Genomic DNA, 25,698 nt, shown 5'->3' with positions numbered 1-25,698 from the left:
ACCCCCATGCTCTGTGTTTTGCCCAGATCTTGTGTGTGAAATTAAAGAAAATATTTTATTGTGAAAACAGAATTTTGAAGGTCTAAGGTTAGACAGCAACAGTACACATTTTGTACCATAATTTAGTAAAAACTACTGGGGTATTTAAATTCTGTTTCCGCAATTAAAAAAAAAAGATGAGGTAGGTTATACAGAGTCAGAGCTTTTTTCTTAATTTGGTGCAATTACTTGCTATGTTTTTGTGTTAGGAATGTGATGTCGGATAAAGGACATAATAAATTGCATTATTGTAGTTCTGGATCAGAATACTTAATATATCAAGTTGTGTCAGATTTATTGACGTGTACATAGTACCTCAGACAACTCACAGAAGTACAATAAATACATTGAAGAATATTTAAGAAATCACATTATTCTTATTTGAGACCCAAGTATCCTGCAGTTTCACTGACAGTTGCTATACACGGTTGTCCCAAGATAAACGAAGTGGAGAACTGGATCACTGAGTCGCACTGCACAAGTGTTTAGGAATCCAGTTAGTGATCAAGTGCAATTTTCTGACTGAGCCATTTTCATACTTTAACTGAATGCCTTAAGTGCCAGCTCTGTATTTTATAAATGTTTCATGTATCTCTTCTGTAGAGTATTTTATCATTTTGACTGATCTGTAAATTTGGATACATGCAACACAAACTTCAACAGTAATTCACTATTTAAGCTTACTGTTCAAGGTTAATCAAACATAAGTGGAGTTGATCATGTCCTAAAGAGCTTTTTCCAATCCTTAATGATCCTAGTTGTCTCCTGGAATATAAATTCAGTTTTGACAGTCGGGGAAGCAGTTGGTTCCTACAGTAAAATAAATAAAAGAAGGTGATACTTTTTTTGAAAAAGTCATCCGAGAGTTGAATAATTGTTAAAAAGTCCACCTGGCATTGTCTTTGCTGTGTATTGTAAAGTCCAGAATTCAAGGTATGCTGATATTTTGTAATGGCATTTCTGGTGGAGAAGGTGTATAGAAGAGAAACAAGAACAAGTTTTATTGGCTTTTCTGTTTTAGAATAGAGAGACTTTAGGTTAAAAATCAAAAATATTATGCTTATGTATTGTGTACTTTAGTGTAATAAAATCTGTTGCCATAAGATAACTGTTATTAATGTCTAAATCTAATTTTGCCATTGATTTTACAGTGTACGCATTATTTCTTTATGTAAAAATGGTTATGTTCTTAGAGATTGTGTAATTCAAAAGCTTGTAAGTATAAATAGATAGATACTTTATTAATCTCAAGGGGAAATTCACATACAATGTTAAATAAATGTCATGCATGCCCATCAGAGGGTCATCTTCTGGACTCCTCTGAGGTAAATGGCACCACTCCGGTACACAAGGGAGTGCTGTCACTAACAATGAGTGTAACTGACTCTGCCCCTTCCGGCCAAGACACTTCCAGAAGGTGGCATCTCATTTTTGGACCTTGGTTAGCTGCAGGACAGTTCTACCCCAGAGACGGACCGCTCAGTCAAGCTTGTTTGAATGCGTGGGAGAGACATTTCTTTTTTTGTATTGCACCATTGATCGCCTATTTACTTTGTTTAAAACTTTTACATTATTAAAAGGGGTGGCTGGGTTGGCACCTCAACATTTATCATTTTGGTCTTGTGTTATTCCTCACCCAAACAATATGTTTTTCCCCAAAGTTAGAGTAAAGGGGAATAAAAAAGTACAGACAGTAAAACAGTGGATGTTGTAAATCTGCATTTTTCTGAGGTCTTCACAAGTCAGGAAGTAGATAACCTCCCAGTGGTAAATGGGACTACTAAGGAGGTACTGATTGATATGGAAATTGTAGTGGGAGAACTGCAGCTCATATTAAGTAGGCTGAAATCACACAAATCTCCAGGACCAGGAAATATTTATCTTCAGGTATTTAAGGAGGCTAGCGAGTACAGATATTAACCCTTGACACACTGGGGAGGTTCAGAAGGACTGGAAACTAACAAATATTATCCTGTTACATAAAAAGGATGACCGGGCAGATTCAAGCAACTACTGTATAGGTGAGTAAGCTTAACATGCATCACAGGAAAATTAATGGAAGGGATTATTATGGATAAGAGTGAGCAACACATGGCAAGAACAGGAGTTTTTTTTCTGAACAGTCAGCATTGGCTCTGAAGAGAGAGGTCGTATTTTACTAACATGCTGGAATTCTATAAGGAAGCAACAAACTGGTATGATCACAGTGCAGCAAATGAGATTATTTATCTTGACTTTCAGAAAGCATTTAATAAGGTGCCACATGAGAGGTTGGGCATCAAACTAAAAAGTGGGAGTTCAGGGTGAAGTTTGTAGATGGGTGCAGAGTTGGCACAGGAAGCAGAGGGTGATGGTGTGAGGAACTTCATCAGAATTGGCTGATGTTAAGAGTGGTGACCAGCAGGGGTCAGTGCTAGTCCCACTGCTATTTTTAATATATATAAATGATTTGGATAGGAATATAATGTAACAAACTGTTTGCGGATGATACCAAGATAGGTGGATTGGCAGATAATCTGGAATCCGTTAAATCGTTACAGAGAGACTTGGACAGCATACAGGCTTGGGCAGATTTGTGGCAGATGGAGGTAGTAAAAATGTGAGGTTTGAATACACAATGGGAGGTCTGAGAATCAAATCAACACCTTATGAGAAGGATTTAGGAGTCGTAGTGGACTTGACGCTATCAACTTCCAGACAGTGTTCAGAAGCTGTTAAGAAGGCTAACAATGTTAGGTTATATAGTGCCTTGATGTGTGGAGTACAAGTCCAAGGAGGTTCTGCTCAACCTTTATAACACACTGGAGAGGCCTCATCTGGAGTACTGTGTGCAGTTTTGGTCTCCAGGCTACAAAAAGGACATAGCAGCACTAGAGAAGGTCCAGAGAAGAGCGACTAGGCTGAGTCAAGGGCTACAGGGGATGAATTATGAAGAAAGATTAAAAGAACTGAGACTATACAGTTTAAGCAAAAGGAGATTAAGAGGTGACATCACTGAAGTGTTTAAATTCTGAAGGAAATTAGTCCAATGGACCTCAGCTGTTACTTTAAAATGGGTTCATCAAGAACACTTGGACACGGTTGGGAACTTGTTAAAGGTAAATTTCACACAAAACATCAGGAAGTTTTACTTTACACTGAGAACCATAGACACTTGGAATAAGCTACCAAGGTAAGCTTTGTTGGGCTGAATGGCCTGTTCCTATCTAGATTGTTCTAATGTTCTAGAGAAAAAGCAGGTGATAGATCATAGAGGGTTAGAAAGGTTATTCTTCTCCTTTATTTTCCATTTTAAAAGAAAATCCTACAAAAATTTCAGTCTTTCCAAAGTACTCACTATCATCTCATTAGTCCAGTGACTGTGTAGCAACTGGGAAGCTGAAATCTGGTTGGCCTATGGCCTTTTCTTTCCTCACGCTATAATGTTGTTTTTTTTTTCTTTTATTCAGGTGTTTTATTCATCATTTTGTTTCACTTTCACAGGGTACAAGGCTTGATGAGGTGCAGCTGTTGCTTTCTTTTGTTAGGTGGAGGAGCTGGCCAGTGAAGTGTACATGTTTCTAGCACATGGTGACAAGCCACATTATAATAAGTAGTACTTTTCGGCTGTGTTGCTAACTTGCAATTGCACTCAACTTGCATTATTTCAAAAACAGTTATATGGATGGGTCATACTTAAACATAAATAAAGATGTCGGTGTATTCGGTTAAGTCTTAAACATAGCTTACATCTTACCATAAGAAAAATTCTAGTTAAAAGTGAACTAGATGTATGCTGTTAAAAAGCCTTGACCATTCCATGCCCCAAGTTAATTTTAAATATGGAAACAATTTAGTGAACTTGAAGGGTCTGTGAAGAGGGGCTCTGAATGTTGCAAGTGAAGCATTTAGTGAGCCGCATAATCAACTGGATCTGATTAGTAATTTTGTATTTTCTAGCCAGTTATCCCATTCACTAGCAGGTAAATGTATGAAATTCTGATAAGTAACAAAAGCTAGGGTCTCTTTTTTTTTTTTTATATGCAACAGTGCTAAAATGGGGGTTGGCTTAATGTCTCAGTATTGTCAGCAGGTCTGTCTCTAACGTCCAGGCTTAACAAGGTGCTACAAGGCTGATTTGTGCTTCATGCACAGGTGAATTTACAATGTTCTTCAATAATAAACTAGAGGTGTAAAAATCTCACAGATTAATATGTACCTTGGGTTTAGGTTCACCATACAATATGTTTATAATACATCTTTGTCCATCATTGTCATTAATAAGGAAATTATAGTCTTCCCAAAAATTGTTTGGTTGTTCTATCTTGGACTTGAGCTGTTTCCTCTTTGATAAGAAAAAAAAAATTGGGCTAAGGTTAGTGTAAAGCCTTAATGTGAGGTGCATTACTGAAGCTCTACATTACAAGCAGGAGAAATTAAAGGGTGGCATGCGCAAAATGTAAGTGATAGCTGTATGTGGAGGTGACGTTCACATAACGCAAGGGGTGGTGACAGATTTACTTTGTAAAGAAAAGCATAAGTACAGGATGAATCAAAATGTAAAGGCAATTAGGCAATAACTGCAATGGATAGAAGTGGATTCAATATCACGCATTCACAATGGCTTATGGGTAGTTCGAACACACACAGTGCAGTACTCTGCCGTTAGTCTAGTTAAAGCCTAGGTCAAATGAACATGGATGCTGCACTGCGGGATTACACCTTTGTTGAAAAATGCACTGTACTGAGATTTCTGTGGGCAGGAGTAAAACCTGCTGAAATTCACCAAAGGATGTTGGCTTAGTACTGAAGAGACAGCAACACGATTCAATGAAAAAGTTTATGAATGGGTTGAAAGGTTTAAAGTGGGAAGAACACGTGTAACAGTTGAATCTTGATCTGGTTGACCATCATCATCATCATCATCATCATCTCGCACACAAGTCCACATTGACATGGTAAATGCCTTCATCAGAGAAGACTGCTGGATTGCATTGTCTATAATTGCTGCACATTTGGATGTCAGCAGTGGATCTGCACCTGCCATATTGTACGATGACCTGGGGTACCGTAAAGTTTGTACAAGATGGGTACTCGAACAGCTTACTGATCTACACAAGCCAATATCCTACAGTGAGTTTCAGCAGGTTACCCTTGTCCTTTCTAAGCATTATACCCATGAATAAATGGTGCCATTAACCATTCACATGCCTGGCTCATACCTGAGTCGTCTTGTGTTTATTATTATTATTATTATTATTCAATAATGCTGGACGTTTCTTTGATTCTTCCAGAATAAGTGTGGTGTACAGTAAGTCAAGACATTCAAGACAACTACAATTATTTCTTTTTTTGCAATTGTGAATGTTTCAGATTTTATCTTTATCATATTATGTGTATGTACTTTAGATTTTTTGATATAGAAAGTTTAACATAATGTTACATTATTAGAAAGTAATTAATGGCATCACGGTGGCGCAGTGGTAGCGCTGCTGCCTCGCAGTTAGGAGACCTGGGTTTGCTTCCCAGGTCCTCCATGCGTGGAGTTTGCATGTTCTCCCCGTGTCTGCATGGGTTTCCTCCGGGTACTCCGGTTTCCTCCTACAGTATAAAGACATGCAGGTTAGGTGGATTGGCGATTCTAAATTGGCCCTAGTGTGTGCTTGATGTGTGTGTGTGTGTCCTGCGGTGGGTTGGCGCCCTGCCCGGGATTGGTTCCCTGCCTTGTGCCCTGTGTTGGCTGGGATTGGCTCCAGCAGACCCTCGTGACCCTGTGTTCGGATTCAGCGTGTTGGAAAATGGATGGATGGATAATGGTATTATTCCCTAGATAATTTTCAGCAATCTATAAATTATTATTGTATCTATAATTTATTTCAGCGGATGGCTCAGTGACACACGATATAGCTGTGCCACCTCACAGCTTCATACGCCCAGGTCCAATTCCAAGTCTGGCCATTTTCCGTGTGTACTTTTCATTTTTTTTCTATTTTTTCATGTGGGTTTCTGTCCACCTGAGAAAGATGTATGTTTTATGGTGAGTGGCATGTCTTAATTGTCGCAGTTTAGTGGCACATATGTCATTGTCCTTTGCAATGGACTGATAGTCCTTCTTTGGTAGACTTTGCTTTCTCTGACCCTCTAATGACATAGGGAAGTTTTTAAAAAACTGATAAATGATAAGTCATATTTAGATTGTATGAAAATATAGTTGCATGCTTTTTTCACTTTAAACTCCTTTGTTTTTCTTCAACAATTGTAGGACAAGGATGTATAATTTATATGAACATTTTTCTTTTCCTGCGGTGGGTTGGTGCCCTACCCGGGATTGGTTCCCTGCCTTGCGCCCTGTGTTGGCTGGGATTGGCTCCAGCAGATCCCTGTGACCCTGTGTTCGGATTCAGCGGGTTGGAAAATGGATGGGTGGATTTTTCTTTTCAAAACCTAACAAATTCTCTGTACTATCTTATTTTTCCTCGAGTTGCAGTACTTTGGTTTTATTGTACAATGAATAATGTGGCATTTGAAGACATTATTTGACTTTGCCCATTTCTGCAGACCTCAATAATTAAGAATGTTGTAGAGAAGAGTTTTATAGGAAACATTTATACCAATTTAAATCATTAAGCTGTTACTGTTGCATATTAAAAGTTAATTCACTTGGGAACGCTTGATTCCTGCTTGTTCTCCAGCCAGCAGGAGATAAAATTCAGTGTTGTGACAATTAGGTTGACAAAAGACACAAATCATGAGAGGCAGCTAACTAAACAAATTACTGTAATACTTTGTTCCACATGATGATGTATTTAGTACCATCTTATACAAGATTTTTTAAACACTTATCAGAATTAATAATGAGTTATTCATGTTCTTGTACGCTTTTGTACTCTTGCCTTACTAATGAAAGAAAGATCTGCCTTTGAATCCAATTTTAGACTGCATGAGATGAGTGTAGTATATGGACAGTATCATTTTTGTGGATCACGATTCCTTCGCCTCCGTTTTTTTGTTTCATGGTAGTCATTTATTTATACATACTGTATACCACACCTGCTTCCAAGTACAATGAAAACTACTGACCTGTTGATTCATATCCTGTTTAGATAACAGATGAATGAATGTGAGTGTGACACTGTGATAGTGCCTTTTCAAGGTGCAATGGATACAAAGCAGAGAACAATTCTGAACTAGATGTTGGCTTATAATAGTCAGTATACATCCTCATAGTGGGACAATTTACCAGTGCCAGTTAACCTGGTCGCATGTTTTAGACTGTGCTAGTTTCTTCCAGACATGTGGACGGAAGTCCAGACAAACACAGAAAAAGCATTAAAAATCACGCAGAAGGTAACCCAGCTCCTAAGTGAACTTTGGGCCAAATGCTGTGAAATGACACAGTTACCCCATGAGCCCAAATGCCACTTATGTTGTATGGGGTTTTACTGATGGTGGGCTATATTGCACGTTTTGTCCCATCTTCAGTACATTGCTTAGTAGAAATAATTTATTATTATTCTCTTACCAAGTTCTTATCTGTTAAATTGAAAACTGATGTGATTGACTACCACAAGCAGAAAAAAGCTGCATTTTGTATTTTACTAGTAAAAATGGAAATGGTTCTTCAGCAAAATGTTTTGTTCAAAGCACTATAATAATAATAATAATACTTCATTTTTAGGATGAAACATTTGGAAATGTGGGATTTAACAAATAACTTTAACCTAGTGATTTGGTTACTGTCCTACTGGTCTTCATAAAAAGAGCAAATGTTCCTTTTTTTTTTTTTCTTCTTTATAATGAAGTGATGAAGTTAGATCTAAAATATGTGATTGAGGGTCCTGGATCATTGGTCCACTAGTCATTCAACAGAGAGTGGATAGCCTTAGCAAGCAACATTTTTCATTAATTTGAACATTCATTTAGTTTGACAAGATTTGAGCTTTCATAATGGCCTTTAGCTACAAGGAGTTGTGATTCTTTAATCTTTGTGTCCTTCTCTCTTCCACTTGTAAACTACAACAGACATTAATGGATAGTGAGCAAGTGATGATTCTTTTCCTTGACCCTTGCAGGCCACTCTTGCATATGGACACCAATCATTTGTGATATGAGGTACTTGTAGCATTCCTTGGAGTTTCAAATAAAGGCTTATAGGCTAGAAGATCTGGTCAAATATTGTTACAGAAGCTATAAATGTTACGGTACTGGTGATTATCCTTGAATGTGCAATTGACTTTATTTCTTAATACTTTTACAAGAACACATTAGTAAATTCTGTTTCATACATAACAGTTTTGTTTGCAATGTAATGTTATGTTAAGGTGTAGTATCATTGCACACTACACATATCATGGCACCTGGGAATGGTGACTTGTTTTACGTTTGCTGGACATGCAAGTAAGGATTTCACTGTGCTTTGTACATGTGACACTTCAACTACTATTATTGCATGTCTCCGTTAATCTTTAATAAACTTTTTTCTGTTGTTTTTTCAGGGGTGGAGCTGAGTTACTATTTGATGGTGTTAAGACTCATCATGTAACACTGCCATCTCAGTCTGAGCCATGTAAGTTGTGTTCCATTACCTATAAAATATTTCCATAATAAGCCTTGTCTATAAGAATTAAACACGATGTTTATGTAATAATGGGCAGCACGTTTCAGACTTAAAATATATAAATCACTTGTGTGTTGAATGCAAATACACAATTAGCACTATGGCCATAAACTTTTAAATCACATTATTACCAGTGTTGATTGTCACTCAAGTCCTATAGCAAGAAGCGTTCTCTTCAGATGTTCTGTTACAGTGTGCTGTATAGAGAAATGTTTATCCATTAGATATATGGAGAGAGATGAACGTCACTGGCTACTTCAGCTTACCAATTTAATGGCAGTTTCTACAGCCAATGTATAAATCGCACAAAAACCCAATAGTATTTAAATAATTGTAGCAAAACAATGATTTACTGTGAGTCGCATATTTTTGCCACATATTTATAACCATTTAATATGAACTAGCATAGCAAAAGGCATGTCCTTATGAGTCAATGCTTTTAAATGTGTAGAGAAAATATTCTAGTACAATTTTTTTTTCTTTTTCTTTCACATACTAAGGCTTTCATGAAAAGGTTAGAGGTGGGTATAGGCCTGGAAGGACTGTCACCTGCCTTTTTCAGAGGTGGATAAAATCAGAGCTGGGTTAAATATTAACTTATTTTTTGTAGCATGCAGGCTTTATAAAGAAAAACATTGATACATTTCTGAAACCCTGAAATAAATGGTTGCTGAGCAATGTCCTGTTGCCGTGCTTGTGCTTGCAAAGTTGAGGAGTCCTCTTTGTCGGTGAACTGCACTGTCACCTTTTGATTTGCTAAAAAACTTTTCTGTCTGGTTATTTCCTTTAATCAAATTATTATTCAAGCAAAGTCTTTCAGATTTCTGGCTTATTTTCTGTAAATGTATGAAATAATTTAATTCCTGAACCCTTCTCTTACCATAAAAGGATTATTTAATTCATTAATTTCTTGAATTTCAGTTAAATCACTTTTTTTCCCTTTTTAAAATTAATTATAGCATAGTGCATGAAGTACATCAGCACGGGTCTAGTTTATATGACACAGATAAACATGTCAATGAGTTAGTAGGCATTGTAACATCCTACAATAAATTGTTATCTCGCTGCAATGCTAAATGTCAAACATATATGAAGACGGACAGAGACAATCCCCAAATGGGTGCATAATGCTTTAGTGACCACTGTATGTAACAAGGTGAGAATCTCCACATGAAGACTTGTCAAGTTGTTATGCAGTAGTGATTTTAAAAAATTATGTTTGACAATTAAATACAAAGTGATAATTAATTGAGCTGCTAAGACAACTTCTACAGCATGGCAAGGAGCAGAATGAAGAATTATGTATATAGATACATTAATTAGAATATTTTGTTAATATTTTCCATATATTAGCAAGTCATTTAAATTAGTAACAGTTTTCAGTTTCTTCCCATAATGAAGCAGTTATCTGTGATTTGATAAGTCTTAAAATTTCTCAGTTAAGGGAAGACATTGGTAATATTATAAGCAAAATAAAGTTTTAATTTGAAACTTTAAATAGGTACATTATCTAGAAAGCATACATAAAAAATGTACACGTTGAGAAGTATGCTAGAAACTGAAATTGAAAAATTGTCTGGTGATTTTATCTGCTCTCACTGTTAAGGTGTGTTTTTATTTGACATAAAAAAAATAGTTGCATAAGCGTAATTGCAAAAGATGGCTTTCATCCTTGAAAGCTTAGAGAGGCCACACAGTAGGATGAGTCTTGCTTAGTGTGTTTTATATAAATGTTAATAACCTGGTTATTCACAGAAATATAGTTTCAAAATATGTCATGCATACTCATTGCAGTTAGAGCAGAGTAGACTGCGCATGTTCATTATACTTTGTTAGCCTGTGCATTTCCATGGCCAGTTACATCCAGTCATCACATCGCTGAACTTACTGCTTAATTTTACAAATGCACTTCAGAATATTAGAACAGTCTAGACAAGAATTGGCCATTCAGCCCAACAAAGGTCACCAGTCCTATCTACTTAATTCTTCCAAAATAAAAAGTCGAGTTTAAGGTACCTAAAGTTCTACTGTCAACCACATTACTTGGTAACTTATTCCATGTGTCTGTGGTTCTCCGTGTAAAGAAAAACGTCTAAATGTTTGTGTGAAATTTGCCCTAAACAAGTTTCCAACTCTAGCTCCGTATTCTTGATGAACTCATTTTAAAATAACAGTCTTGATGCCGCCTCTTGATATCCTGACATTTTCCCTCCATTCATTGTTGGTAAACTCTTTCAAGATAACTCTGCCCCACCAGTCTTTGCTTTGCACACTCATCCAGCAGCCACAAGCAGAAGATGGTGAAAGAGCCCACAAAGTTGAATGTCCTGAGATAGAGGACTTGGCTGATTGCATTTTTCCTTCTCCTGACTGAAATAATCTGTCTCAGTATTTCAATAATCTCTGAATTTATGTTGATGAGCACCATCTTGGGGAAACACCAGCTCCATGCTTGTTTTCAGATTCACACTGGCTGTTGAGGATGTTTAACTTTTTGCACAATTTAATGACTCTGAGCATTTTTCCTGTGGAGAACTTAAGTGGACTTGCTAATGTAAACAGGTTTTTTTTTTAAACCAGAAGCCTGGTTTCTGCCTTAACCTGGTTGCTCACCTGTTTTGTGTGTGCATGTAAATGCTTTCAATGTTTTGGAACATGACTTCAGGAAGTGGCTTATTGCTTAGATGGAATGATGAAGCAGCTTCTCAATTTAGCCATTGCTAAACATAAGCTTAGCCACTTTCTTCTGTTTGTACCTTTTTTAATCCTGTAATGCTGAGCATTGGTGATTGCATTCCCATGTTTGAGTATTTTGGGTCAACTATCATTTTATACCTTGGTAAAGGTACAAAAAGTAAAGTTCTTTATTGTAATAACATACAAAAAGCTGGATAGTAGACAGTAATTGTGTAGTTTAGTTATTATTGAATTTTTTATTTAGAATTTCTTCTTGAATAGTATCTTAATTCTAAGTGTGTAATGAAATTCAGATGTCCTGTGGGTTATGCTTCCTAGGACTATAGACAACATTTTTAAATTTAATTTTCAGAAATGTCTTCTTTTTATCTTCTGTGAATACTGTCTCAATGGAAGCAAGATAAATGTAACCTGTATTGTAAAAACCTGCAGTTAATTATGATAGTTTTATGACACCTGATGCCTAGCGTATTATTAATATAATGTGTTGACAGTGTGTAAAATATGTCAGTTGTGCCTTTATAAGAGCTCTCTTCTAATATTTGCCAAGTAGTCTTAACAAAAACTGGCTCAAATCAAGTCTTTAATGCTATAAAATCATTAAACTTTGAGAGAAAAAATGCTACTTTATGTGGGACAATTAATTACATTGTTCTTTCTGACATAAATGAATGGATTCTTTATTATTTTATTAATTCATTTCCCTCTTTGATTTACAAAATTTACTCACATTTAATGATAGTCAACCTCAACAAATAATGTAAGTTAAGTAACCTTGGACAGTAATTACTGATTTGTTTATCCAAATTCATGAGGACTGAAACTTTCTGTAGCAGCATTGTGAACAAGACCTAATCCAGTACTGCATGACACACCACTTTGCTTACACACACTGACTGACACATAACCAACCACCCTCATAGCAGACCAATTAAGATCATCAGTCTTTAGCATGAATGAAGAAGCAGGAGTACTGGGAGAATGTGCAGATGCCTCACAGTGTCCATGCTGAGCTGTGAGGCAGCAGCATTTCACCACTACACCATGACTGCAGGACAGTAATTAATTACAGTATAATGGTGTTTTTAATGTTCTTTTTTTTTTTAGCATTGTTGAAGGGGTTCCTCTCATTGTAGTAGCTGCTGTACTTTACAGAGATACTTCATTTGGATCCCCCAGAGTATATACAGTGGTGTGAAAAACTATTTGCCCCCTTCCTGATTTCTTATTCTTTTGCATGTTTGTCACACAAAATGTTTCTGATCATCAAACACATTTAACCATTAGTCAAATATAACACAAGTAAACACAAAATGCAGTTTGTAAATGGTGGTTTTTATTATTTAGGGAGAAAAAAAAATCCAAACCTACATGGCCCTGTGTGAAAAAGTAATTGCCCCCTGAACCTAATAACTGGTTGGGCCACCCTTAGCAGCAATAACTGCAATCAAGCGTTTGCGATAACTTGCAATGAGTCTTTTACAGCGCTCTGGAGGAATTTTGGCCCACTCATCTTTGCAAAATTGTTGTAATTCAGCTTTATTTGAGGGTTTTCTAGCATGAACCGCCTTTTTAAGGTCATGCCATAGCATCTCAATTGGATTCAGGTCAGGACTTTGACTAGGCCACTCCAAAGTCTTCATTTTGTTTTTCTTCAGCCATTCAGAGGTGGATTTGCTGGTGTGTTTTGGGTCATTGTCCTGTTGCAGCACCCAAGATCGCTTCAGCTTGAGTTGACGAACAGATGGCCGGACATTCTCCTTCAGGATTTTTTGGTAGACAGTAGAATTCATGGTTCCATCTATCACAGCAAGCCTTCCAGGTCCTGAAGCAGCAAAACAACTCCAGACCATCACACTACCACCACCATATTTTACTGTTGGTATGATGTTCTTTTTCTGAAATGCTGTGTTCCTTTTACGCCAGATGTAACGGGACATTTGCCTTCCAAAAAGTTCAACTTTTGACTCATCAGTCCACAAGGTATTTTCCCAAAAGTCTTGGCAATCATTGAGATGTTTCTTAGCAAAACTGAGACGAGCCCTAATGTTCTTTTTGCTTAACAGTGGTTTGCGTCTTGGAAATCTGCCATGCAGGCCGTTTTTGCCCAGTCTCTTTCTTATGGTGGAGTCGTCAACACTGACCTTAATTGAGGCAAGTGAGGCCTGCAGTTGTTTAGACGTTGTCCTGGGGTCTTTTGTGACCTCTCGGATGAGTCATCTCTGCGCTCTTGGGGTAATTTTGGTCGGCCGGCCACTCCTGGGAAGGTTCACCACTGTTCCATGTTTTTGCCATTTGTGGATAATGGCTCTCACTGTGGTTCGCTGGAGTCCCAAAGCTTTAGAAATGGCTTTATAACCTTTACCAGACTGATAGATCTCAATTACTTCTGTTCTCATTTGTTCCTGAATTTCTTTGGATCTTGGCATGATGTCTAGCTTTTGAGGTGCTTTTGGTCTACTTCTCTGTGTCAGGCAGCTCCTATTTAAGTGATTTCTTGATTGAAACAGGTGTGGCAGTAATCAGGCCTGGGGATGGCTACGGAAATTGAACTCAGGTGTGATACACCACAGTTAGGTTATTTTTTAACAAGGGGGCAATTACTTTTTCACACAGGGCCATGTAGGTTTGGATTTTTTTTCTCCCTAAATAATAAACACCATCATTTAAAAACTGCATTTTGTGTGTACTTGTGTTATATTTGACTAATGGTTAAATGTGTTTGATGATCAGAAACATTTTGTGTGACAAACATGCAAAAGAATAAGAAATCAGGAAGGGGGCAAATAGTTTTTCACACCACTGTACATCTACTGAAGTCGGGATCTACCTGTGCATCCAGTTGCATATTCAGAGCTTACATAACCATCAAAAATCTTACTTTCACACAATGCTATTTCTTATGTAGCGCTATTTTCTTCTTGAGTTGACTTTTCAGATGGTACACTTGAGACCAGTTGTGTGGCAACTATAATCCTGTCAAAAAAGAAAACATAAGAGATAATCCTAAACTTTCCTCAGATGTACTTTAGAGTCAGTAAATTAAAGATCAGACTAGAAACCAGAACGGTGGGAGATAACTTCCTGTAAAGAAAGTTCCATTGAATGGCTGCTGTAATTAAAAAAAAAGGCTGTTTAATAACAAGAGAAGTTGTACTGATTTTTTTTTTTTTCTGGCAATTATCCTTTTTTTCTTAATTTGCTTACTTATGTGTCGTTGGTGATGGAGAAGCAGATCCTTAGTGAAGACCATTTTATATAAAAGTATGATGAAGGGGTGATGATTAGTAAACAGTGAAATATGTATTCTTAAACATTTAGCATGGCAAACATTTTGCATTTTGAGTATATAAAGATTCTATCAAAGTTTAATAAAATATTTTTATATTACTATTCAAATTATTGCTTTCTGAGGTTACTGATTTTTATGTAGAATGATTTGATGATTCATCCTTAATTCTGATATGCTTACATACATGTGTGCAACATTGAAATGGGTGGGGAAGTTCTCATTGATCTTGTTTCTATGTTAAAGTAAAAATACCCCCAGCTTTTTTTTTTTTTTTTTCTTTCCCCTTCTTCCTCCCTCATTGAGATGCCTTTCACACGCTCCTTGGGGCCAGCTGTTCTTTTCGGTGTCAGTCGAACACAAGCTCTGTTTGCCAGTCTCTGAACTCCATCACAAATCGTATTTAAAAAGGAGCTGCAAGCCCCCCTCTCTTCTGTTTCCACCCAATTAAACAATAGGCTTCAACTCCCTCCCAACATCTGTGAGCCCCCTTCTGCCTCCCTATTCTTTCCCTAACTGCTCCATTATGGTACGGTATTCATTTGTAAATGGAGTCAGTGATACTGCTGATGGGCTCTTTATATTGCACATAGGGGTCATAGGAAAGGTAGATGAGGTGGGGGAGTGATGTAAGAACAATTGTGTCAAAGAATTCAATACTTTTTGTTTGCAATCATTTCGGACCATTAGGAGCACAAGGGGTTTTAACACTGAAACACCCTTCCCCCAAAAAACTAAAATATGTAGCAAATTCCATCAGTAGAAGTTTAAATAATCCATAATTAGTCATTGTAAGATTAGCTTTATCAAATTAAATACCTTATAGAACTGAAAAGGACATCAGAGGAAGACAGCATGAAAAAATGTGATCTTACTGCTTTTCATTAATGCAGTAAGGTCACTGGATCTTTTCTTCTACATTTGGTCAACGCAGAGAAGAGAATCAACCCCTCCTGCCTCTGTCAGAAGAGCAGTAGAGATATTCAGAATTAATGTAACAAAAGAAAGCTCATTGGAACATGGTAAATATTCAAAGCTCAAGTTAATCTATTCTCTTTTTGTAGTATAGTTCCCTGAAACACCGATTCTTCCGTTCCATCCTCCCAAGGTTCTTGGCAATATGGCTTGCTTGGTGTATGGAAAATTACAAACAAAAATACTTTATTGAAGTATTTAACCAAATTTTTGAATTGTGGTGAAAGAACAGCTTTGTGCTCAGTTATGTAACTGGCTTTTTGAAAGATCTGTAATGCCACTTCTCTTAGGTTCAATGTCCATGCTTTCACATCTGAGCATATATAATATCACATTTTGGAAGTCTGGTAATACTTTAGGTCATTTTTCTCTTTTGTTATACAAACTGTCTGGCTTATTTAATGTTCTTCCCAAAGTAAAACATTTTTCATAAATCAGTAGTTTAAAAAAAAAAAAAAAAGAAAAATATTCAGCCTTAACAAAAATGCAGCATAAATAAGCCCATGGGAAAGCTAAGACTCGGGACATCCAACCTTTTCTCTCAAATGTCCTGCTTAAAAGCATTAATTTGACTTTGTAAATAATTTTGGTATTTCTGAGTTTTTTCAGATAACAATTTGATATATTTCTGTGTATAAACAGAAATGTTTATTTAAGTGCTTTCTTTAACCTTGTTATTTGCATGTTCATCCTTATTAACTACACTGATGAAAAGTTGTACTTTTTTCATTATTATTATAATATAAAACTAATTACTTGCCAAAAACTAACCATGCTTTGGCCAAAATTGAAAATGAGACATATTTTGATTTTCATCATGCATTTTATATTTAAGCTTTATATTTAAAGAGATATAAGCAGTGTGTTTAATTTTTTATGATCTTGAACTAAATTATAGGGCAGAAAAAATATTTTATTAAAATATCTGATTATTATGTTTCTGTACCCTCCTTACAATTCATAAGTCAACTGTGTTGTATTTCAGTTTACCAAAATGCATATTCAGTTCAATTTTACATTGATTTTTGTTTTTAATCTCTTAGATATGAATGATCATATATTGAATTTTGTTTTTGTCCTTTTAATAATATTCTATGTGCTTTGTGAAATGCTTTGTAGTGATGTGCTCTGTTAAAGGTGGAATAATGAAATGAATCTATGCAGTCTTAAAATGACATACAAAAAGAAAAAATATATATGCAGGAGTGTTAATTCACTTTAGAACATGACTGTTTAGTTGGCAGTCCCCAGACTGTGCTGGTTTGATGAATTGTATCTTGTCCCCAAGCATTCCATTGTTTTTGTTGTTTTTTTCCACAGAATGTAATTGTTGTACAAAGTACAACCTCATTTTTAACAATAATTATTAGTAAAATTAAAGTTCAATTTTCACATAAGTCTTGAAGAGAATAAAATAAATTATGAAATGGATTTGCAACTCTGAAATTAATGTAAGGGAAAGCACTTTTCGACAAGAATATATACATTTAAATTTTGAGAGAATGAACACATCCATATTCAGCAAATCAACAGCACACCAAGTGGAAGAAAAAAAAAGATGAATTCAATCAGGCCTTGTGAAGATAAGAAGTAGGAACTCTACCCCATCACATAACCCCCTTCAAAGTCCACCATATCAGAAAGTCACATTGGGGAGTAGTATCAAATCAAATTTTAGTATGAGTGAAAATGTTTGCAGTGTGTTCTTATATTTCCACTAACTGTGCCACACAACCAATGTTAAGAATCACAAAACGACAGTTGCTGTAACAGAAGCCATACCAGATTAAAATGAAATAAATGATTACTTAAATGTTTTAATATATATGACTTACTAGTTTGGTATAACACAAAATGTAGTAGATGCACAATTTCTGTTAAAATGTAAGTAAGATTCTTTAATGAGTGATGTTCTAAATGTTATTATACATTTGTTGTATTAGTTGTAATTCTGCCATGGTAAAAAAATAAATAAATCAAGTGGAACCCAGATTTTTGGGTTCACTGCTATCTGTTCTTTATTAGATGACTGTTATAACCAACAAATAATGAATGCTGAAACCTACTAGATAATTTTTTTTTTCTTTAATATAGCATTTAAAAATTACATATCATCGGAAAATATGTGACTCATCCTGTGTTCGATTCTACTTCGCTTAAAAAGTAGGCAGTTTCAGGCAACACTAATGGTGACCACGTAATGTTTTAAAATAGCATTCATTTCCTAGTATTACTTGTAGTTCTTAAAAGTTTCTATAAAATATATCAAGTCAAGACGTCACATAGGTCAGCTTTTATCTTTTTAAATTAGTGCAGTTTATTGCCAGTTAAAATATTATTTACTCTAAATGAAAACACTAATACCTATAATAGCTGAAGTTATAAAAATGAAAAATTATTTTGACATAATGCTGGCCAATTTTATTAATGAATTAGTTGTCTTCCAACCAGCAAGCATTTTGAAGGTTATATTCACTGTTATACGTACAGTCTGTAGTGTTTTTCTTTTTTGTTAGCTCCAATTGAGACTTTTTTTGAGCATTATGTTGGCAGTTAGTAATAAATGTGTTTGGGGGATCTAAGCATTACACTGTTTTTATTGTATGATTTTTTTTTTCTTCTAAAATTTTTGTTTTTGATTTAACATCATTAACTTGAACTCTTTAACTGTGCTATTACATTGCTCCATAGTTTCAAATCCTGACCTTGGCATTACTTGTTTGAAGTTTACATGTTCTCCCTTTTTTTTCTGTGTGTAAATTGGCTTTCTAGTATATCCCAAAGACATACTAGTTAAGCCTGCTGTCAACTCTAAACTAGCTGGGTGTGCATGAGTGTGCCCTGTGACCTGCTGTCTGTCTGAGATCCACAATGCTGTCAAGACAGGCTTCGGCCCTCATCACTCTACATTGAAGTAAGAAAAAATGAATCGATTTGAAAGTTGTCATCTTATTTTATGAAACAATGTGCTGTAGACTTGTGTGTCAGAGTGCCAAGTTGTGTTAGTTTACAACTCATAATTTGTACGTATTGCATGAGTAATACATACAATTGTGGATGAAGTTTGATTCTATTCTAGAAAACCATGACTAATTAACATTACAGTTCTGAATACAAGAGTTTCAGGAAATAAAGGCATTTCTGTGCCTAATGTTAACCATGCAAGTGCATTTATGCTGATCTCCTACATGTATGCATTATACAATGCTCCTTTATCCAGAACTGAATGCATAGTTATTGACATAGAAAAAGTAAATGTATCTGACGCTTGCTTTCTTTCCTTGGTAATTTACCAACTAGATACTACTTGTTTGAATGTGTAAAATGAAAATTTAAAATTACAAATTTAAAAATAATTTTAACTGAAAGAGAATCACTAACCTGAGAGTAACTATAATGAAATCTGGGGATTTTATGTAATTATGTAAAGTGAAATTTGCATTATAAAACTGACTTGTCATTAAATGTTAAAAACATTAATAAACAACATAAATGTTTTTTTTTTGTAATTACATCAATTTTACAGTAGTGAATTAAGAATTATAAATTTCCATGTTAAATAAAAATGTTGCCTCTATAGAGGTGTGTGAAACAGGCACTGCACACAGTTTTATCAATAATATCCATAAGAGAGACTACAGCTTCCTGCTTTAATTTAAATTGCCTAATCTTCAGGATGTGTACATTACTGTGAGGAAGTAAATGGCAGAATATGCAATTTCACAGGTAGTTGCATGAAGAAGATATAAACCTACACAATCTCAATTGTCTGTGATTGAATAAAGGCATAAAGAGATAAATGGAACAAGCCATGCCAGCACCAGTTTAAGTAGGTTTATTATTATTATTATTGTTCTTATTTTTCCTTCCTTTCCATACATAAATTCTATGTTAAGAGAATGGGAAATGGCAGGTTGGATGGCAGAGAAATAAACAGTCTCATCCTGAAAATACTAATGGTGTTGATTGATTTGGTCTTGTTTCCTGTCTTCCATTAATGGTGCTATTGCCCATGGCTTTGCATTTTCACAGTCAAAGTACTTGGTATATAGTTTCACATAAGGAAAGTTCCATTGGTTCACAACACATGGCGTATTGTTCAAATGGAACATTTGCTTTATCTGTTTCAGTGCTTGCTGTATTTTGCTTCTTTAACCTTGTTAAAAATATATTTGACAAGTTTAAGTTGTATATTTGTCAAACGTTTTTAGCACAAATATGTTTCCTTTTCAACTTACCTATGTCCGACGTTAGATCTGTTGTCAGCAAGGAATTTGATGGTTTCGTAGATGAGAAAGTTAGCTTATTAAACTATTTAGTATTTTACTAATGTGTACAAGGGTTTCCATGAATTTGTCAAAATGTGTTGCCCATTTTAATATGTACTTTCAATTGAGTAAAGAAATACAATTTAAAACAAATAATGATTTCTTAAAAAAAGAACTGTATCTTACAAGTCACCAGACATACCACTAGTGAACACCCAGGATTGACTGTTTGTCAGTCTCTTCTTGCTTCATTTAGGTTTCCCTTTGCTACATCCTGAGCATTTGAAATTTTATGGTGAAGGCTAGTGTTCATTGCTGTCACAGTCTAAGGATTCCTGCTGTTAAGCTGTCTTTAAAGAGAAGTTTTAAATGAATTCATTTGACCTCTGTAGGACCCCTATTTATCAGTGGAGAGCCCACCCATTGAATTCCAGAGAATGTAGAAACCCATACTAAAAAAAAGTAATCCTGTATAACTTGTGAAAGTTATTTTAGAACTTTTGTAGAGACACTGAGCAGTATGGTGGTGCAGTGGTTAGTGCAGCTGTCTCACAGACCTAGCAGCCTGCATTGGAATCTTGGACCTGGTAGTTGTTGTATATGTGAAGTTTGCACATGCTTGCCATTCCCATTTTTCTCAAAGTTCTCTGGGTTTCCTTCCACATCCAAAAAGATATGCAGGTTATGTTCATTTATGATTCCTACTTTGCCTATTGTGATCGTGGATGTTTATGTGAAAGAGGCTTGCAATTACGTAGAACTGCAGGAATAGGCTCCAGCCCCCAACAACCCCTAATTGTCTTACGTGGGTATAAGAGTTGCTATGTTATGTAGAAACACTTTTTCCCTTCACCATAGGGCTTACTATAAAAATTCAATTTCTTGCTGTTTTTGTCATCACAAAATAAGATAGCAATTCATTTGAAAGTGATTTTTAAATTGTAAATTGTCATTTATTCTTATTCAGCTATTGATGAATGTGACGTGAAGACTTGATATACTGAATGAATGTTCAATGTGTGAAAACAAACGTACAACATATTGAACATTTTTACACTGGTTAATAAGTCATCTACATACTTTTGAAAATACAACAATGACAAGTGGAAATGTTCTCAAAACTCTTAGTTCTGGGAATATTCATTGAGTATAAATAAATACCAGTAGATTTTTAAGAGGATGAAATTGTTATCTTATCAACATCAAAAATTTGTCCTTAATACTTAGACAATGATTTTTTTTATTTGTAAATTGTCTACTAAATTTCATAAGAATCATTCCATTTGTTCTCAAGATACAATACCCACAATTATTACACCAGAGACACATGGACATGAATTTTCTAAAAGTGCTCAAAACATTTTTTTCCCTTGAAAATGTTTTATTTATTTATTTCCAATGTAGTGTAATTTAAGGAAAGTGGAGAGCCAGGAGCTGTTCTGGCACCATTTGGTGCAAAGTAGATATGGCCAGAATTCCAGTTCATAACAGAGCCACCTCAAACAGTCACTTAAAGAAGCAACCAAGAGATGCCAAATTACTATGCAGCATGGCAATGGCCTGTAGAAATTATACAAGGCCCCTAACCAGAGAATTGAACCTGGCACATAGGCATTGTGATACTGTTTTCTTATTGTTATTCAGTATTTCAACAGAAAATGGCACTTTGGTGGTTTTTACTTTACATTTTTTGACTTTTTACCATATTTAATTTACAATGTTTTGTTGAGTTTCTGCCCATCTTGCTTATAATGTAGAGGTCTCCGCACTGCATTTTAAAAAACTTTTTACTCATTTAAGATCAGATTCACTTAACTGTCATAAACTCATAGTGAAATGGGATGATTTCAGTCTTCAGTTTTCCCACACTGTAAAAAAATTAAAGTTAAGAAAACTTAAAAAAATAAAGCAACCAGTTGCACAGCTTTTTTAAGTTAACTCAACTTTGGGGCAATTTAGCCACATAAACTCAATTTTTTAAGTAATACAAAGGTTCCATCTAATTGAAATTTTAAGTTTGATAAATGCAGACAAGTTTACCAAAGATACTTTTAATTTTAAGTCAAACCTACTTACATCCTGTAGTTCAGCATACCTAACATTTTAAGTGTTGGTACTATAGTGATTTCTGGAATTTATTATTCTGGTTGTTGTTTTTACAAGAATCCTTCATATTTTTAGCAAACTATTTGTTTTCATGGCGTGTTTAAGATATTGATAGTCAACAAAGAAATGTTGACCATGCAATATGTACAGTCCCCTCCACAATTACTGATGAGTTAAAAAGGGTTGTAAAATAACCTTAACTTTAATCTTCCATTGAAAACAAATTGGGGAAATCCAATCTTTAATTGAAGCAAATTTATTCTAAGAAAAAAAACACTCATATGCAATGATTATTGGAACCCCTAGAAATTATTATGAACAAAGTGCATTTTGCTAAAGTGCAGCAATGCAAGAAGCATTACTTCCATTTATATCTTACTTTTTTCAGGTGGTCAGACTGTGAAGTTTCAAGCAGTAATGCTGTTTCACTGGGGTGTAAATATGTAGTGGCACAGAGGCCAAATTCCCATATTAATTCATCAACTTTGGAAAGATAAGAGAACACACTATTCAAATGTTCAAATGAGAGAAAAGTATGTTGACCTTCATAAGTCAGGGAATGGCTATTTGATAAAAAGAAGAAGAAAAAAAAAAAGCTTCTCACATGAAATGCCCATACTACCATTAGATGCCACCTCAGAACCAACAGATTATTTGGAAAGCTACAAACGTAAGTGCATGGAGTTTGCTAAATGCTACTGAAACTGTGATTGGAACCATGTTCTGTGGTCAGACAAAACAAAAATTTTGCTTTTTTGCAACAAATACTCAAAATAGGTTTGATGTAATAAGAAGGATGGCTATACAAAAAAGAGCCTCATCCTCAGTGTCAGGTATGGAGGACATTCTGTGATGTGGTGGGGCTGTTTTTTCTCCAAAGGCCTTGGGAAAATTTTGGGATACAAGGCATCATGTACTCCTAGGAAATACTAGAGGATAATAAATTTAAATCTGATTGCCTCTGCCAAGAAAGTAAACTGGTTTATCATTGCATCTTCCAGCAGACAATGATCCAAAACATATGTCCAAATCAACACAAAAATGGTTAAATGAACACAAAATCAAACTTCTGCCATTACCATATCAGTCTTTGGGCCTAAACCCCATTGAAAATGTGTGGGGTGAACTGCAAAGGAGAGCGCACAAGAGAGGACCAAGGACCCTGGATGATTTAGAGAGATTCTGTAAAGAGGAATGGTCTCAGATTCCCTACTCTGTATTCTCCAACCTTATCAGGGGGATTCTATGAGAACACTATATGCAGGGTGCCAATAATCATGGCACGTGTGGTTTTGTTAATTGATTTCACAGAATAAATCTGCTTCAGTTAAAGGTTGGATTTTTTATTTTTTCAGTGTGAGATTAGGGTAATTTACCAAAAGGTTGATTTATTTATTTTATATAACTTTATTCACTCCTCCTTAGCAGGGGTGCGAATAAGTGTGGAGGGTAACATATATTACATTCACTATTTTTTATAATTCATTAACCTACATCCTTTTCAGTTTTTTTTTTGTTTTTTTTTTTTTTTGACTTGATAATATGATGTTTTAAGAAGTCATGTCTTTATCTGTGTACATTTATTTTTATAGGCAGTGGAGACATCATTAGATATTTCTACACAGTGTAACTGTGCAACTGTTTTGAACCATTGCTCTCATAACCTAGAGGGAATGGATGATGAAAAGGATTAACTGACATTTTAACTCCTTGCCTGATTTCCCCCACAAACCCCCTCACATTTTTCAAAAACGTAAAGGCAGCACAAAAGACCTCTGCTGTAATGCAGTCTCCACAGCAACCTGTCCACAATAGGTCAACACTAAGGGGAATGTGGGAAGTAGAGCTAAGAAGCTTGGACTAGGAGACTGACCTTGACCATTGGTGGACACTGTGGTCAGTGACAAATGACCTGCTTTTGGTGAGGGTGATTAGCATCCTAAGCAAATGAGGTGAAATTTAGTGGGGGGCTTCTGCATGAATAATCAAAAAGGACATTGGTCTTTCTTCCTGCCTCTGTGTGATTAATGACCCCGTTAGCTCAACTCATATTCTAAAGAAAGAAATTGTTTTCTCCATCTCTGGTAGAATTAATTATTTCACTAACCCCCACTCTGTCTCCACAAAGATGAACTTTGGGGTCACCGCAGATGTTCATTCAACCCTGTCTTCGCTTTTCTGTATAAAATTACTTTACATCTTATTCAGCATACCAGTGAATTACTTTAGTTGTGTATTTTATATTGCTTAATTTTTGAAAACACTGAGTAGGGGCTTCGCTACTATAAGCAAAGCATTCAAAATATTTCACCTTTGAAGGTGAGCTTTGTCTCTAACATGTGTACCTGCTTTATTTTTCTTCTGTAACTAATTGCTGGTTTTACCCATTTAATGATTTCTAAAAATATTGAGGCACCTCTTAAAAATGATGTCTTCACCTGCTTAAGTTGTCTGCTCTTTTATACTCCTGGATATCTACAGCTTGTTCTAATCCTATTACTCATCAACTAATTGCACTTTTGTTATGTTGCTAGTTTATTGTTAAACTCTAGGACTGAATGAAACACCAAGATTCTCTCAGTGTACTGTAATTTTCTTTCTTTATTGCTTGTCAACTTAATATATTCTTGTCAACCACTGCCATTTATTGTATTATATTTGCCTGAGATAAAGGAGTCTGGTAAATAAAGAATCATAATAATGGTAATATATGTGTGTGCATGTGTGTTTAATTTCTTACATATTTCAAATTATTTCATTAGGTAGATAAAATATAGAAAATTGCACTGTCTGTAGGGTTTCTATAAAATAGCAAATATTAAGAGATTGATATTTTTTCTCCATGAGAGTTCATCCTTGTGAATTTCTTTTATTGCTTCTGAACACATCCTGCTGCATATACTGTACTATGACTATTCTATATTTAGGTAGTGTCAAGTAATGTCCATCTTTAAAGTTTAATAAGCTACCTTGTTTCCTGTATTTTAATTCTACATTTTACATATTGTAGTTAAATTGTTTCAATGGCGCATCATTGGAAACAGTGCAGATATTATTGTTGATGTCATTTTCACTGTAGAATAGGTTACTTATGTTGACAAGAGTGAAAACAGTATTTTTAGTTCAGTTTCTTTTAAAAATTATATTTAAATATAAGAAAATGTGGTAATACATTGTCGCATAATAAAAGCATTTAAGATTTGTGAAGTTAGCTCTGTTTTGAATGTTCATATGAGGATAAGCTGGACAACATTTCCACTTGAGCGCTTTGAAATCCTGCAAATTAAATAAAAGAATTGGAGTAATAAATTACACACATGCTGAGATGTGGAGAGACGGTGGTGTTCTAAAGTTGCTCTTAATAGTAGGCTAATATTACTATATTGTGGATTTATCACCACACTATCTTTCTTTTTTTTTTTTTTTTTTTTGTAGAAAGAAAAATAATCGCATTTCATCAGTTTTAGTGTCGGTGCTTTGTACATCACCCTAAATTTCTGTGTCATGTTCAAAGCAACATACTAAAAGTAAACTCTGTATGTGCTTGCATTAACTAAGTTTTCATTCATTGGGAAGATGTATATGTGATAAGCAGGGCATTTTGGTTTTGAGTCCCACTAAGGCAAATTGAATGGGGAAGACACCATTGTCAGATGAGGCAAAGAAACTCTGTATGTTCCAGTTATTCAGGTATTGAACTCTTCATTCTCCTTAGGAGAGTTTATATA

The 25,698-nt window shown here is 35.3% G+C and overlaps 1 protein-coding gene and 1 long non-coding RNA gene across 2 annotated transcripts in view; one reads left to right on the top strand and one right to left on the bottom strand.

The window, feature by feature from the left end:
* The window catches only part of urm1 (ubiquitin related modifier 1), a 51,491-nt gene that overhangs the window by 7,193 nt on the left and 18,600 nt on the right, over positions 1 to 25,698 (top strand). Inside the window, exon 2 of the mRNA XM_028809200.2 lies at positions 8,514 to 8,584. Coding sequence (XP_028665033.1) covers positions 8,514 to 8,584 — 71 coding nt within the window. The remainder of the gene's footprint in view (positions 1 to 8,513; positions 8,585 to 25,698) is intronic.
* Positions 14,144 to 25,698, bottom strand: part of LOC127529142 (uncharacterized) — a 35,768-nt gene continuing 24,213 nt past the window's right edge. The window contains exons 2-3 of the long non-coding RNA XR_007935819.1: positions 15,441 to 15,580; positions 14,144 to 14,308 (exon numbers count right to left, since the gene is read on the bottom strand). This is a non-coding gene — a long non-coding RNA (uncharacterized LOC127529142). The remainder of the gene's footprint in view (positions 14,309 to 15,440; positions 15,581 to 25,698) is intronic.

Source organism: Erpetoichthys calabaricus, chromosome 9 (genome assembly GCF_900747795.2).
Source record: "Erpetoichthys calabaricus chromosome 9, fErpCal1.3, whole genome shotgun sequence".
In the NCBI taxonomy this organism is placed as follows: Eukaryota; Metazoa; Chordata; class Cladistia; order Polypteriformes; family Polypteridae; genus Erpetoichthys; species Erpetoichthys calabaricus.
Note: the sequence above shows the minus strand (reverse complement) of the source record. Positions and strands in the feature narration are given on the sequence as shown.